At 35.9% G+C, this 12,343-nt stretch overlaps 2 protein-coding genes across 6 annotated transcripts; one reads left to right on the top strand and one right to left on the bottom strand.

The window, feature by feature from the left end:
- Window positions 1-1,312: 1,312 nt before the first annotated feature.
- LOC119070072 lies at window positions 1,313-5,410 on the top strand. 2 transcript variants are annotated; one of them, XM_037174372.1, is made up of 8 exons: window positions 1,313-1,548; window positions 1,622-1,835; window positions 1,893-2,154; window positions 2,214-2,712; window positions 2,785-2,954; window positions 3,024-3,123; window positions 4,904-5,026; window positions 5,093-5,214. In XM_037174372.1, exons 1-8 carry the CDS (start codon window positions 1,446-1,448, stop codon window positions 5,125-5,127), a joined length of 1,506 nt encoding a protein of 501 aa, XP_037030267.1. In that variant the 5' UTR covers window positions 1,313-1,445; the 3' UTR covers window positions 5,128-5,214. The 2 variants fall into 2 exon arrangements, with proteins under 2 accessions (XP_037030267.1, XP_037030265.1); XM_037174370.1 differs by having other exon boundaries at window positions 1,315-1,548; window positions 4,904-5,022; window positions 5,093-5,410.
- Window positions 5,411-7,077: 1,667 nt separating this feature from the next.
- Window positions 7,078-12,011, bottom strand: LOC119070068 (actin-5C). 4 transcript variants are annotated; one of them, XM_037174363.1, is made up of 2 exons: window positions 11,828-12,011; window positions 7,078-8,639 (listed from the first exon to the last, which is right to left on the bottom strand). In XM_037174363.1, the coding sequence occupies exon 2, from the start codon at window positions 8,629-8,631 to the stop codon at window positions 7,501-7,503; it is 1,131 nt and encodes a 376-aa protein (XP_037030258.1). In that variant the 5' UTR covers window positions 8,632-8,639; window positions 11,828-12,011; the 3' UTR covers window positions 7,078-7,500. The 4 variants fall into 4 exon arrangements, with proteins under 4 accessions (XP_037030258.1, XP_037030257.1, XP_037030260.1 ...); XM_037174362.1 differs by lacking the exon at window positions 11,828-12,011 and adding an exon at window positions 9,762-10,022; XM_037174365.1 differs by lacking the exon at window positions 11,828-12,011 and adding an exon at window positions 8,971-9,126.
- Between the last annotated feature and the right edge of the window lie 332 nt (window positions 12,012-12,343).

Here is a 12,343-nt window from a genome sequence, read left to right as displayed (position 1 = left end):
AAATAGATTTTTAGAACAATTTTAAATGAAGAGAAAGCAATTCAGTTATAACGGTGACAGCCATGGGTTTTGGTTTCGCGACGTCTCTATCGATATGAAATACGTAATATTTAGTAGTGTGAGTATTGGTGGGCAAATTAGCGCAAAAAATTTAAATTCAAAATTTTCAACGCTTACATATGTTAGTGAAAAACTCTACGTGAAATGAAAAAAAAGACTGCTCGCATACGGCGCAGTCAGTAAAAAAACGAAATTGTATATTGTGAATCTTTACAAACTGCTGTGGGGACCACAGTTTATCGTACAAAATTCCAGTCTAGGTATGATTAGTCCAAGGGCAGGACCAGCAACTTGAAAAATGGAATTTATAAAAAATTGTAAAGATTAAATGACAGAGTAAAGCAATTCTAAACCGCTAGCTATGGAAATTGATAGGACGGCTAAATTGGTTTAGATTGGAGTAAATTTAATTCCCAATTGTTTGTAACAAAGGATGGAAGTGATCTAACAGTCCTCGCAGGTGGAAAAAAGTAAGGAGAGGGTTTGAAAGATATCAAACTTCATAATTACGTTTTAAAATGTGAGTTTTTTTTAATAAACTGCCTAAGATATGATTTTAAAATTTTTGACTTTTTAAATTAATTTTAGCCCAGGTACCGGATTTTGATAATAATTTGAAGCATAATTTGAAAGTGAAGGAAGCAAAAAAGGTTGAAATTACAGACTTTAGATACGATTTTGAATTTACAAGGTTTAATTCAAAAACAATTTAATTTCTTCATTCAAATTATTCTTTCTTTCAATTTCAATTCAGTATCAGCTTAACGCAATTTATAACTTATAATTCCCATGTAAAATGATGTAATTTTTGCTTGTTAGTAATAAAATAATTGAAAAGCATGTTTATCGAATTGAAAGAAATTGTCGAGACAATTGCAAAGAACATCAATGTGGGAAATGCTGCGTCGATTTGGATTTGCTCTGTACCCTTTTTCGCTCAACAAAACTACTCCGTGTGGGAGCCATGATAAAGCTATAAATTGAACAAAATAAATTTAAAAAGAAAAATCAATTTTATCTCTCACACTGAGTACTTTTTTGGTAAGAGGAAATAAAGCCTTAGTCTGAATTCACAGTCTTCCGTTTTGCCTCAGCTTATGTGACGTTTACATAACTGAAAACTAAACAATACAAATTAAACCGGCGAGCTAAACGGAGTTAAAACGAAATAAAAACGGAGAACTGTGAGGCCACCTTCACCATCTCTCTGTGTGATTAAACACACAGCCAACTTCACTATGCCTGGAAAATAATATTCAAACTCAAATCAATTAGTGTTGGTGTCATCTTCAAATCATCCGTTAAAACGACTTGTTTTGTTTTTATCTTAGATGTTGCCGTAATATCTGTTGAAAATCTTCGAAAATATTGTGTTGATTGCTACCATGCAGAGAAGCGGCATTGTATACGAACTGACTTGCGATATTCGAAAGTTTTCCGTGTACAGAACGGCAAACAAATTGGCATTGCTAAAGAAATCGTTGAAAAGTTTGTTTTCTTTGCTCAAACATTTCGTTTGGAATTGTTTTACTGATTGGTAATCCCATCTTTACATTTCCAGCCGAACACATTCCATACAAGCTGGTGCTATCAGTGTTGGACGTTTATAAACTCAACTCACCCGTAATCGATCGGCAGGAAATTAACGAAGAGAAACTCGAAAATGTAATACACGACGCGTTCTTTGCTGCCGAGAAACAAGGAAATTTTACGAGTGGATGCATCGAATCTACAGCGCGAACACTAACGGAATATCTTCTACAAATATTCAATCCGTAAGACCGTAACACTGTACTCACCAGTCGTGTATGACCCAATTCGTCTACTTCCAGGAACAACTCGGTACATTGTACCATCGACAGGTCCATCCGATTATATGACTTGAAACAGGCCCTGTTAATACTGTGTAAGGATGCCGGCCAAGAGGACCTCATCTACGAACATTTTTTACTGAATTGTGATCACAACCGATGTGTGACTCGTTATCGGCTGAAGGAGATGCTTTCAAAAGTGGCACATATTTTGTTGCACGTTGATCGTGAATTTGATATGGATTGGCACCCAAGCAACGTCATTGACGAATGGTTTTCAAAGGTATGTGGTTGATGATGACAACCGTATTTTGCTAAATTGAGATGAAATTTCGTTTCAAGTGTCCGGGCATCGTTGGTCTGAACGAATATCAATTCACTTCATTCTGGGTGGAATCGAAGTCAATATTTCGCAATTATGCCCAGCTGATGGCAATATCACAACTTATTTCCGACACTAAGGACACTGTACATCCTGTCGATTGTTCACTTTGTAAAACGGATATAAAAGGACTACGGTTGCAATGTACCGTTTGCACCGGATATTCGCTATGCTTTGAATGTTTCTGTACAGACGCAAATACCGAAAATCATACAATATCCCATCGACTGGGAGATGCATACATCCTGAATAAGTGCCGTTTGTTCTTGAAGAAGTGTTGGAACGTATTCGGATGCAGGGATGGTACATCGTCCGGACGCATTCAATCGATTGGAATGACCACAATCAAAACGAACTTCAGTGAATTCCGACAAGAGTTCACAACGATCACCAATCAGAATGTTTCACGACAGAGCCAAGGGTCCTTTGCAAGCCGACGAAATTCAAATCAAATTGAATGTAAGACCATTCAATCATATGCGGCTTCGGACTTTAAAAATATTTTTTTCTTCCTTTTCGTCGTTAACTTAGGCAAACTGTCCTCGATAATCGGACTAATTTTATCCGAAAATGAAAAGCTAAGCGCTCACGTTGCCGACCTGGACACGAATGGCAACGGCAATAATGCAAAGACCAAGAAACTTATCGAAAATCATTTGGTGGCTCTTAAGACAATTGTGAATCAACTCGAAGAATATTCGGTGAGTTTACCGTTTTCGTTTTCCTGTCGAATTGGATGTAATTGACGGAAGATTTCGGTAAATTTTCAGATGCGTTCGACAGTATCTCCCACCTCAAGTACACCATATCGCAATCCGTCCATCATTCGAAAATCTAACTCGCAAACAGATGTCTTCCTATCGAAATCATGTAAGTAAAACACTTCGAATGATAATGAATCAGTTGAAACGTACTCAAATGAGGGTTGTTATAGTATTGGATAATGTACACCTTGTCTTTCATTGTTACCCTATTAGCTCTAGCTATAAATTGCTGAGAAGCCAAGAAAATCCATCGGTAATGCTGCAAGTAAGTCGCTTCTGTAATTGAAACCGTTATTCTACTCAGAAGTTTTCTTGCATTTCAACTAATTGGAGACCGTTATAATTGATTTATCGTTTGATATCTCTCTTTTGCCTAACCATGGACCTCTTGCTCTACTCAATAAAATAATTTTCGTTTCAGTCAGTTCTGGTTTCTTTGACCTCTTTCATCCTTCACGTTTGCGGTCGACTTCAAAAGCATGCCTAACCTTGGTTATTGGTATCATCCCTTACTCTCATTATTATCATTCTGTAACCAAGGTTTTCAGACCATTTGTTTGGCGAAATTACTGGTTCACTAGCCTCCGGTACAGTCGAAACAATTGAATCGAAATCACCTTTGAAAATATGGAATTTTTTCCCATGAAAAAGAACAATCCCACAGACGTACGGATAAGGGTCTGCCCTCCACTAAACACAATGTGCCAAGTTCAAATTGTTATTAATTAGGTTCGAAGTCACGTTCAAGTAACGTCAGTGAGTCATCAAATTCAACTGAATTTGTAAGTTGAGACATCGCACATGACACCTTCCTTCCAAATCCGTTATCCAAATGAATTGACCGTATATAAATGTCGACACCTACCTTGTCCACACAATCCTATACCAAACGTATACATTCCAAATAATAACCACTTCGTACTCTCACTAATTTATCATTGCGATTCAGAAGTATCATTTGACGCACCATGAGCATATACCACCCAGCATCATTATTAATACTGTTAACTTCTCTTGATTTTGGTATGTTAAGGCATTGCTTATGAGAACACAAAATTCAGAGTTCATACTTGATATTGTCGCGGCTGTAGCTGTCGATAGTAGTTGACATGACTAATCCTAATCATTCACTGCCATGCCTCTTCAATTCCCGTGAAGAATCGTCAAAGTCAAATCGCCATAGTGTGAAGAAACACCGAGAGACACATAGAATGGTAAATTTGTCCTTATGGTATTCCCTCACACTTCGGCGATTTTTCATGGTGTTTCTTCATACTCTTGTGATTTTTCGTGGTAATTCAACAAATCAACCAAAAATAATGATTTTTTTGTGCGGTAATTTACATTAGAGACTTGGAATTCTTTTGTTTAAATGTTTGTCTAAGTCCCTCATGCAAATTACGGCAGCTAGGGAATCTATCCTTTTACAAAATGTAACAAAAGGCGTTTTTTCACACTTTGGCGATTTTTCTTGGATTTCCTTCGCGTACTGGCGATTTTTCTTTGTGGTAAATTCCCTAGAAAAATCGCCAGATTTTGAACAAACGTTAAAGTGTGACGAATCACCTAAAAGTAAAATCTTCCATGTATATTGTAGACGTAAGTCTCGACGCAGGCTTTCTAAAAACATTCTACTTCGAATATGTACTTTGTACAACTAACACGTACAATTTTATGTTCAACATGTACAATTTGCTGATAAGTGAGCCATTGGTCTTATCGTCGTTGATGAACCGAATATAAAACCAATGGTTCTACGTGTTAGATGTACAAAGTACGTATCAGAAGTAAAATGTTTGTTTTACACGTACAATGTGCAATACACACTTTTTTGCGTGCTCATCACTCTTCATCACACTTCATTTTAAAACAAAAATTCCTTCCAGTAAAAGGAGCTGAGATAAATAAAAGCTTTTTGGAGCAGAACAATTCCAATTTGTCGATTAGTGATGTCAGCTCTTGGTTGCATACAAAACGATCGTCGAGTCTCATCAAAGACAAAAAAGTAAGTTGTTCGGCACCCCTGAACCGGCAGTCCCGTTGAATCTGAAATTTATGAAATGTTGATTTCATAGGAAAATCTACCAACGGTCAGCGAAGATCAATGTGAGACTGGAAGTGTCATCGACACGGATATGCAAAATTTCCGAGAACTTTTGCACATCGTTAAGGACATCATCGAAGACACATACAGCGACAACACCGAATTGTCTAAAGCAACCAATCAACTGGAAAATGTTTTGGACAGCATCATCGAGGTGGAAGAGAGAAAGCGCAACAAACCGTAGATTTTGATTGGTTTTGCAAACAGAAAAGAATATTTTATCGGAATGGAATCATAAATTTAAGAGAAAATTTTATATTTTGAAATAAAGAGACGAATTTTACTGTAACAACAAACACGCACTCGTTCATACGTTTAGATCATAGATTCAGGACACGCAAAGTGGTCGATTCTGTAGCTGTAGCGCTACAATTTTATTGTCCATTGATAATGAAACCATTTTTCTGCAGTGTCGCTGTATCATCGTATCCTTTTCGTATCGACAAAGGGATCAACTTCGTGTGTCAATTTTTTTTTTCGCATAAAAATGCCAACAGTTTTTTTGCTCTCCACGGTCATTAGTTTGATGAATTGAAATATTTGATTTTGACCATTTCATTAAAGTAAAATCACTTTGTGTCTACGGCTGAGTCATATATTCCACATAGCTAAAAATACGCAGAAAAACTCCCCCATGACCTATGTGTGTGACACAAAAAACGAACTATAAATGTATTTGATTGAACTCCCCTGCTAATCGAAACAACATGCAAGACTTGTATATAATAACGACGGACAAACCCTAATCGAAAATGTATTTCCTATCTTGCTAATAATAAGAGTTTTGAATTGCAAATTGATTTCGTTGTATGACGATGTCCTAAGTACCGAGTTGTGTGGTGTAGGAAAGGCTGGTCTTATGCAAAAACAAAAGAGAAACAAAAGTAATTCGTTCGCGTCTCACAGTAAGTGCGGAAATGGTGTTGATGCCTCCTCCGTTGATTCAACATTTTCGCCAATTTGTCCGATTCTTCACTATTATAAAAGTGGAGCCGGCAACATATACAAACACTAATGTTTTGTAAATTCAATCATCTCATGCCCGGCAGCATATTTATATGGTGAACACATTTTACCCCCTCAACGTTAAGTGTATGCACATGAAAATATGGTGTAATAGGTGTGTATTCGTTCGTACACGGTCATTCAACGCACATACTCTCTCACTAAAATGCAAATATTTTGCAACTATGTTACAAAAAAGCCGGTAACACCTGAATCACATAACATATTGATTGATTCAAGTGACTAATTTCAGACTGTTTATAATACTTCCTATGACCATGACACACATTAAATAAAGTCAATTTGAGTTGATATTAAATTTTCAGCCTCGGATTCAGACTGTTTGAAGCATTTTAATGAAAACAATTTTTTTTTGTTTTTTTTTGGTTCTACCAAGTTTGTTCAGAAAAGTTTCAAAACTCTTTGTCGATCGTCCCCTCATCGATATAAAATTGTTTTGTGGGAAGAACGAATGTGTATATTGCTGTGTGTTTCCTGCTTACCATGAGTTCGAGTCTGATGAAGCGTTAAATTCATATATTCCGATTCGTTGCTCGCCTCTTATCCAACTTTCCGTAAAAGTACTTGCAGCTAATTGGCGACAGAGAATGATTTGTATACGGATTGAGTTTTCCTTCAAAGACTTCAAAGTCATCTAAGTTGTTCGTTACTTTGTCTTTCAGGCACAATTTCCAATTCTCAATGGGCAGATAATTGGACAACCGGAGAAGGTGGAAATGATTGGTCGGGTTTAATTAAAAAGACGAATTGTTATGTATTTAACGAACACATGCTTGTTTTTATTTGAATAAAAAAAATCGTTTTTCTTGTTTTTTTATAATAAAGGGAATGAAAATGTGTCTTTTTTGCGGCTGTTTTGGGCTTTGAAAGAATGGAGGGTGTTGTTTGCACGAAATGACTAAAAAAAACGTTTTTTTTATATGTATAGATATATATATATACTGGAAAGAGATGTGTTCTTTGTTTTATAGGCAAATTTTAATTCTAGTCACTTGATGTTTGCTTGGAAAAATGAATAATTATAATTATGCGGTGTGTATGTGTTCCAAGTATATTATAACCCACGAACGTTCTTGATAAAAGTTTCTTTCTTAAAAAAGTTTTTTTTCCTTGTTCAAAAAGTTTACAAACGAAATCTTTTTTCTCTTTTTAATAATACTTTGCCCAAATCAACCGAGTGTTGTTGTATGTGCTTTCAACGATTTTTCGTTTATAAATAATTTATAAGAAAAAAAAATGAAGAGAAAGATAAATGACATAATCTGTAGTTGATGTATTTTTTGTTTTGTTTTGATGTTGCATTTTATCTGTTTTGTTTTCTTTATCAATCTGTTTTTTAAGTAAATTGAAAATTTAGAAACATTTTCGGTGAACAATGGATGGACCTGATTCATCGTATTCCTGTTTGGAGATCCACATCTGTTGGAATGTCGATAACGATGCCAAAATCGAGCCACCGATCCATACGGAGTATTTACGTTCTGGCGGTGCAATGATTTTGATCTTCATTGTTGATGGGGCCAATGCAGTGATTTCCTTCTGCATACGGTCGGCAATGCCCGGGTACATGGTGGTGCCACCAGACAAAACGGTGTTGGCGTACAAGTCTTTTCGGATATCGACATCACACTTCATGATGGAATTGTAGGTGGTCTCGTGGATACCACAGGCTTCCATACCCAAGAACGACGGTTGGAATAGAGCTTCTGGGCAACGGAATCGTTCGTTTCCGATTGTGATGACTTGTCCGTCGGGTAATTCGTAGCTCTTTTCCAATGAACTGGAGCTAGCGGCTGTGGCCATTTCTTGTTCGAAATCGAGTGCTACGTAGCACAATTTCTCTTTGATGTCACGAACGATTTCTCGTTCGGCTGTTGTGGTGAATGAATAACCTCGTTCAGTCAAAATCTTCATCAAGTAGTCGGTTAAATCACGTCCAGCCAAATCCAATCGAAGGATAGCATGTGGCAAAGCATAACCTTCATAGATTGGTACAGTGTGGGACACACCATCACCAGAATCTAGAACGATACCAGTGGTACGACCGGAAGCGTACAGTGACAGAACGGCTTGGATAGCAACGTACATAGCTGGTGTGTTGAAGGTTTCGAACATGATTTGGGTCATTTTCTCTCTGTTGGCTTTTGGATTCAATGGGGCTTCTGTCAAGAGCACTGGATGTTCTTCGGGTGCGACACGCAATTCATTGTAGAAGGTGTGATGCCAGATTTTCTCCATATCATCCCAGTTTGTAACGATACCGTGTTCAATTGGGTATTTCAAAGTAAGGATACCACGTTTGCTTTGGGCTTCATCACCAACATACGAATCTTTTTGTCCCATACCGACCATAACACCTTGATGACGTGGGCGACCAACGATGGATGGGAACACTGCACGGGGTGCATCATCACCGGCAAAACCGGCTTTGCACATACCGGATCCATTGTCTACGACTAAAGCGGCTACTTCTTCGTCACACATTTTTTATTCTGCAAACAAAAGAAACAAAAAAAAAATTAGATTCGAAAGTCACTTCAGAACAACTGCGACCAACTTGAGTGTTATTGGAAATTTGATCGAAATAATTCAAACAAAAAAATAAATTATCGATCTGTACGGTTGATTCGGTTGGAGAGAAGTGACAAAATTCGTACAGGAGAAACCTTAACACCATTCGGAATTCTTATCTTCGATCACATGAATTATATGGCATTAAAGACGCAAAGCCGACTCAGATAAGATAAAACAAAAAAAAAAAAATTCGTCGGATTACATCATGTACAATTGACGACGATTGATAAAGGTAAAAAAGTGTGTCACCTGATTTCGCTATAAATAACGAAATTCGAGATTTTCGCCTATCCTCTTCAGGACAACTAATTTAGTAAATTCTCGAACAGAAAAAGAATGGTTGAGCGTTCAGTGCTCCTGACCTTGACAATGAATTGCCGACCATGAGCTTCATACACAGCGGATGCATATACATAGTATGTGTGTGCATAAGTGTGGGAAAAATAGATCAATAATCGAAATGCTTTCCAAAGACATTGCACTTGAAATTATTTGTGTTGAAGCTCCCTCACTCTCAACCAAATAATGCACACAGAGTAGTCACACTATTATATTTCCCATATCAAAAAATCAATAAAATTCAATTAAGGAATGTTCAGAACCGAATGAGATTTTTTTTTTGGTATAAACGGCACTCATACACACCCAAAAGTAAAAAAAAAAAATGAAAAGAAAAAAAAGAACTGAAACTTGTTCAACGCGAAGCAACGTACGATGCGGTGGTCGATGATGCGTACAGCTAATTTTAGAAATGCGACCGTTAGAATTAAAAGTTTTCAAGAAATTAACGTGGAAGCATCGCTGTAATCAATGCAGATACTTTGCAAATTAGTTAATTTCGGTCGAAAATCGATTCGAAAACCGAAAAACTTGGAATCAGTTACACAAAATGAATGTATAAAATGCCGGTACCGGTCTGATGCCAACGCCCTTCACAATAAAACCGAATATTAGATGGGAAAAATCCGAGAATTCACAATTTCTTTTCAAAAATTATTCACTAAATATGCACAATATTGATTGTTGGAAGGTTAATTTACCTTTTGTTTAAATGAAAGTACTTTTACAATATGAATTAAACTGATAGAATTGTCTATCAAATCGCACAGGCAAACAAAATTATTTTTTTTAAAAAGATTTTATTAAACGCGAACGATGCGCAGCTTCAACGTCAACGGCCAAACGACAAGTGTCGATGTGAACATGGACGCTGCTTCGAAACGTTCGAAAATATTTTCCAACAATCAACACATACACACACACATCTAATCAAAATTCTCACACAATCGCACAACTTTACAACCAAATTTGTTCATCTTCAACTGTAACATATATATGGAAGGAATCCCTACCATTCAAATGCGCATAATCCAACCAATCGCTACACTTTGACCATATAAGGCAATGTTGAAATGAATGTTGAATTTCTACGAATAACATGCGGTAAAGGAGAGACTGATGATAAGAATCGTTGGCAAAAGAGATGGAAACAATGTGTCATTTTTTTTTGTCATATTACAATGTGGTTTATTTGGCTAGTGAGGAGAATTTATGCAAAAAGCGCATGGGTGGAGTGTGTTGTAGGTTTTCTCGTAATTTATTTCCATACGATTTGGTAACTTGAATGCTGGATTTGGATGTTTTTATGAATGTGCGATTTGTTATTTTAATTTTTCTGGGGATATTGTTGTTGTTTCTTTTGGATCTTGAATGAACCCATACGAATCATTGTACAATAATTATAATTGTTACAATATCAATGGACTTTGTTTCATTGATCGGAAATGGAAAGGCGTAAAGAAATTGGGCAATTGTATTCCTCTACAATCAAGATTCGAGAGAATTTCGTTGGAAAAGAAACTGCCGGCTTTTGTGACATCATCATCGAAGAACTTGAATCATTAATTTGCGATTGAAAGTAAATTATAAGATTGTAATCATCATCGATACGATCGAAGTTGGGTGGAGAGAAAGAGTGTCAAGTCTGGCACTTCATCGAGCACACCCAATCTGGTGATCGATAGATTTTTTTTTTAAATCGAATTGAAATGCAGTTATCGTATTTCCAGTCATCACCATCAAGGCCTTTATAATTAATTTATGCAAGAAAAAATATCGCTAAAACGACAACACACAAATAAATGTAGGATTGTAGGCATTGAATGTAGTTTTTTTTTGTATACCTTGCTAATTATTTCGTGTTTCTTTTTTTCATTAAGCAAAACGATCAATGCTAAATAGATGTATAAATTGCAATGAAAACGTTTGTCTAATATATTTTGCTTCTTTCTCTCCATTGTTAATCCCATCGAAGCGAGCAAAAAATAAATAATAGAAAGACTCTAATTTACAAGTTAGTTCAATGGAAAAACAATGAACCAGATTTCCATTCAATTAAAACAAAAAAAGATTCATTCGATTCAAATCACATACAGAGCGCGGTATGCCTTTTATTCATTATTTATAAAATTTCACACGAAAAAAGAGAGATCATATTCTAATCTCGAATCTCATTAAAGTTTCTTCACCTTGGGCGCACACATTAATTTAACATTGATTTTGGACGTTTCAATAAACTTCGGAGAAAATCTCAATTTTTGAATGAATTTTCGGTCCCGGTTCAAATTTTGAACGAAAACGACCGTTAGAGATAGAAACGAAATTTAAATTTGTTTTTCGTCACTGAATAATTTGATTTTTTAGTCTCTGCAAATTATGACGTGCAGGTGTAGACAAGAAATTCAACGATTATTATTGATATCTGTCATTGAAACTTTTTGCTCAGAAGTAGGAAAAAACAACACCCTGAACGAAATATCTCGTTTGTTTTGTTCGAATTTTTCGACAGTTATTTAACGGTCATTTTTCAAATGCCGCGCCATTTAATCCATGTAATACCAAGTCAATAGATAATATTAACACACACACACTCTGCATATCATTTTTTTTAATCCACATATCCACATCGCGGCTGGGTTTTTCTTTTCTTTGATGTCATTGCACTGATTATAGACATTTTTATCACTCAACAAAAAATAAGAAGAAAAATTTCGATCCAATTTTCCAAAATTCCATTTTCATTTCGATAGAACTAAATTTTACTTACATTTGGTTTTATTTGGCTTTTCTAAAATTACAAAATAAATAGCACTTAATTGTTATAAGTTTTTCCGTGTGTTTTTCTTTCGTGTGATTTTATTTAATTTATGAAATTAAATAAAAAATATTTTTTCTTGTCTTGTTTTTAAAAATATTTCTTAATGTTCACTGTACGAGAACACGAACTGTTATGATAGAAAAATTCTCATCCATTGCGTATATAAATGGTTCCCCACCGACCGGCTACATTCAATACATCGACTTCCCAAGCAGTAAAGCGTCGACAATTTTACCATATATGGAATTGGATGCACAACAATAACGGCTGAGTTCGGTGATATAGTTTTTAAAATAATATACACACACACCCATACACGCAGAGAGCGCTCGCTAGCGCTCTATAGATATGGATACAACAATATATGTATAGTATAGCTATCCAAATACATAAAAGGTTGGTCGGTTTATTTGGAATTAAAATCCATTGAGGTATTTTTCTTATTCTTCTTGAAAAATTTGTACA

The sequence above is a fragment of the Bradysia coprophila genome (genome assembly GCF_014529535.1).
Source record: "Bradysia coprophila strain Holo2 chromosome X unlocalized genomic scaffold, BU_Bcop_v1 contig_45, whole genome shotgun sequence".
Lineage (NCBI taxonomy): Eukaryota > Metazoa > Arthropoda > Insecta > Diptera > Sciaridae > Bradysia > Bradysia coprophila.
Note: the sequence above shows the minus strand (reverse complement) of the source record. Positions and strands in the feature narration are given on the sequence as shown.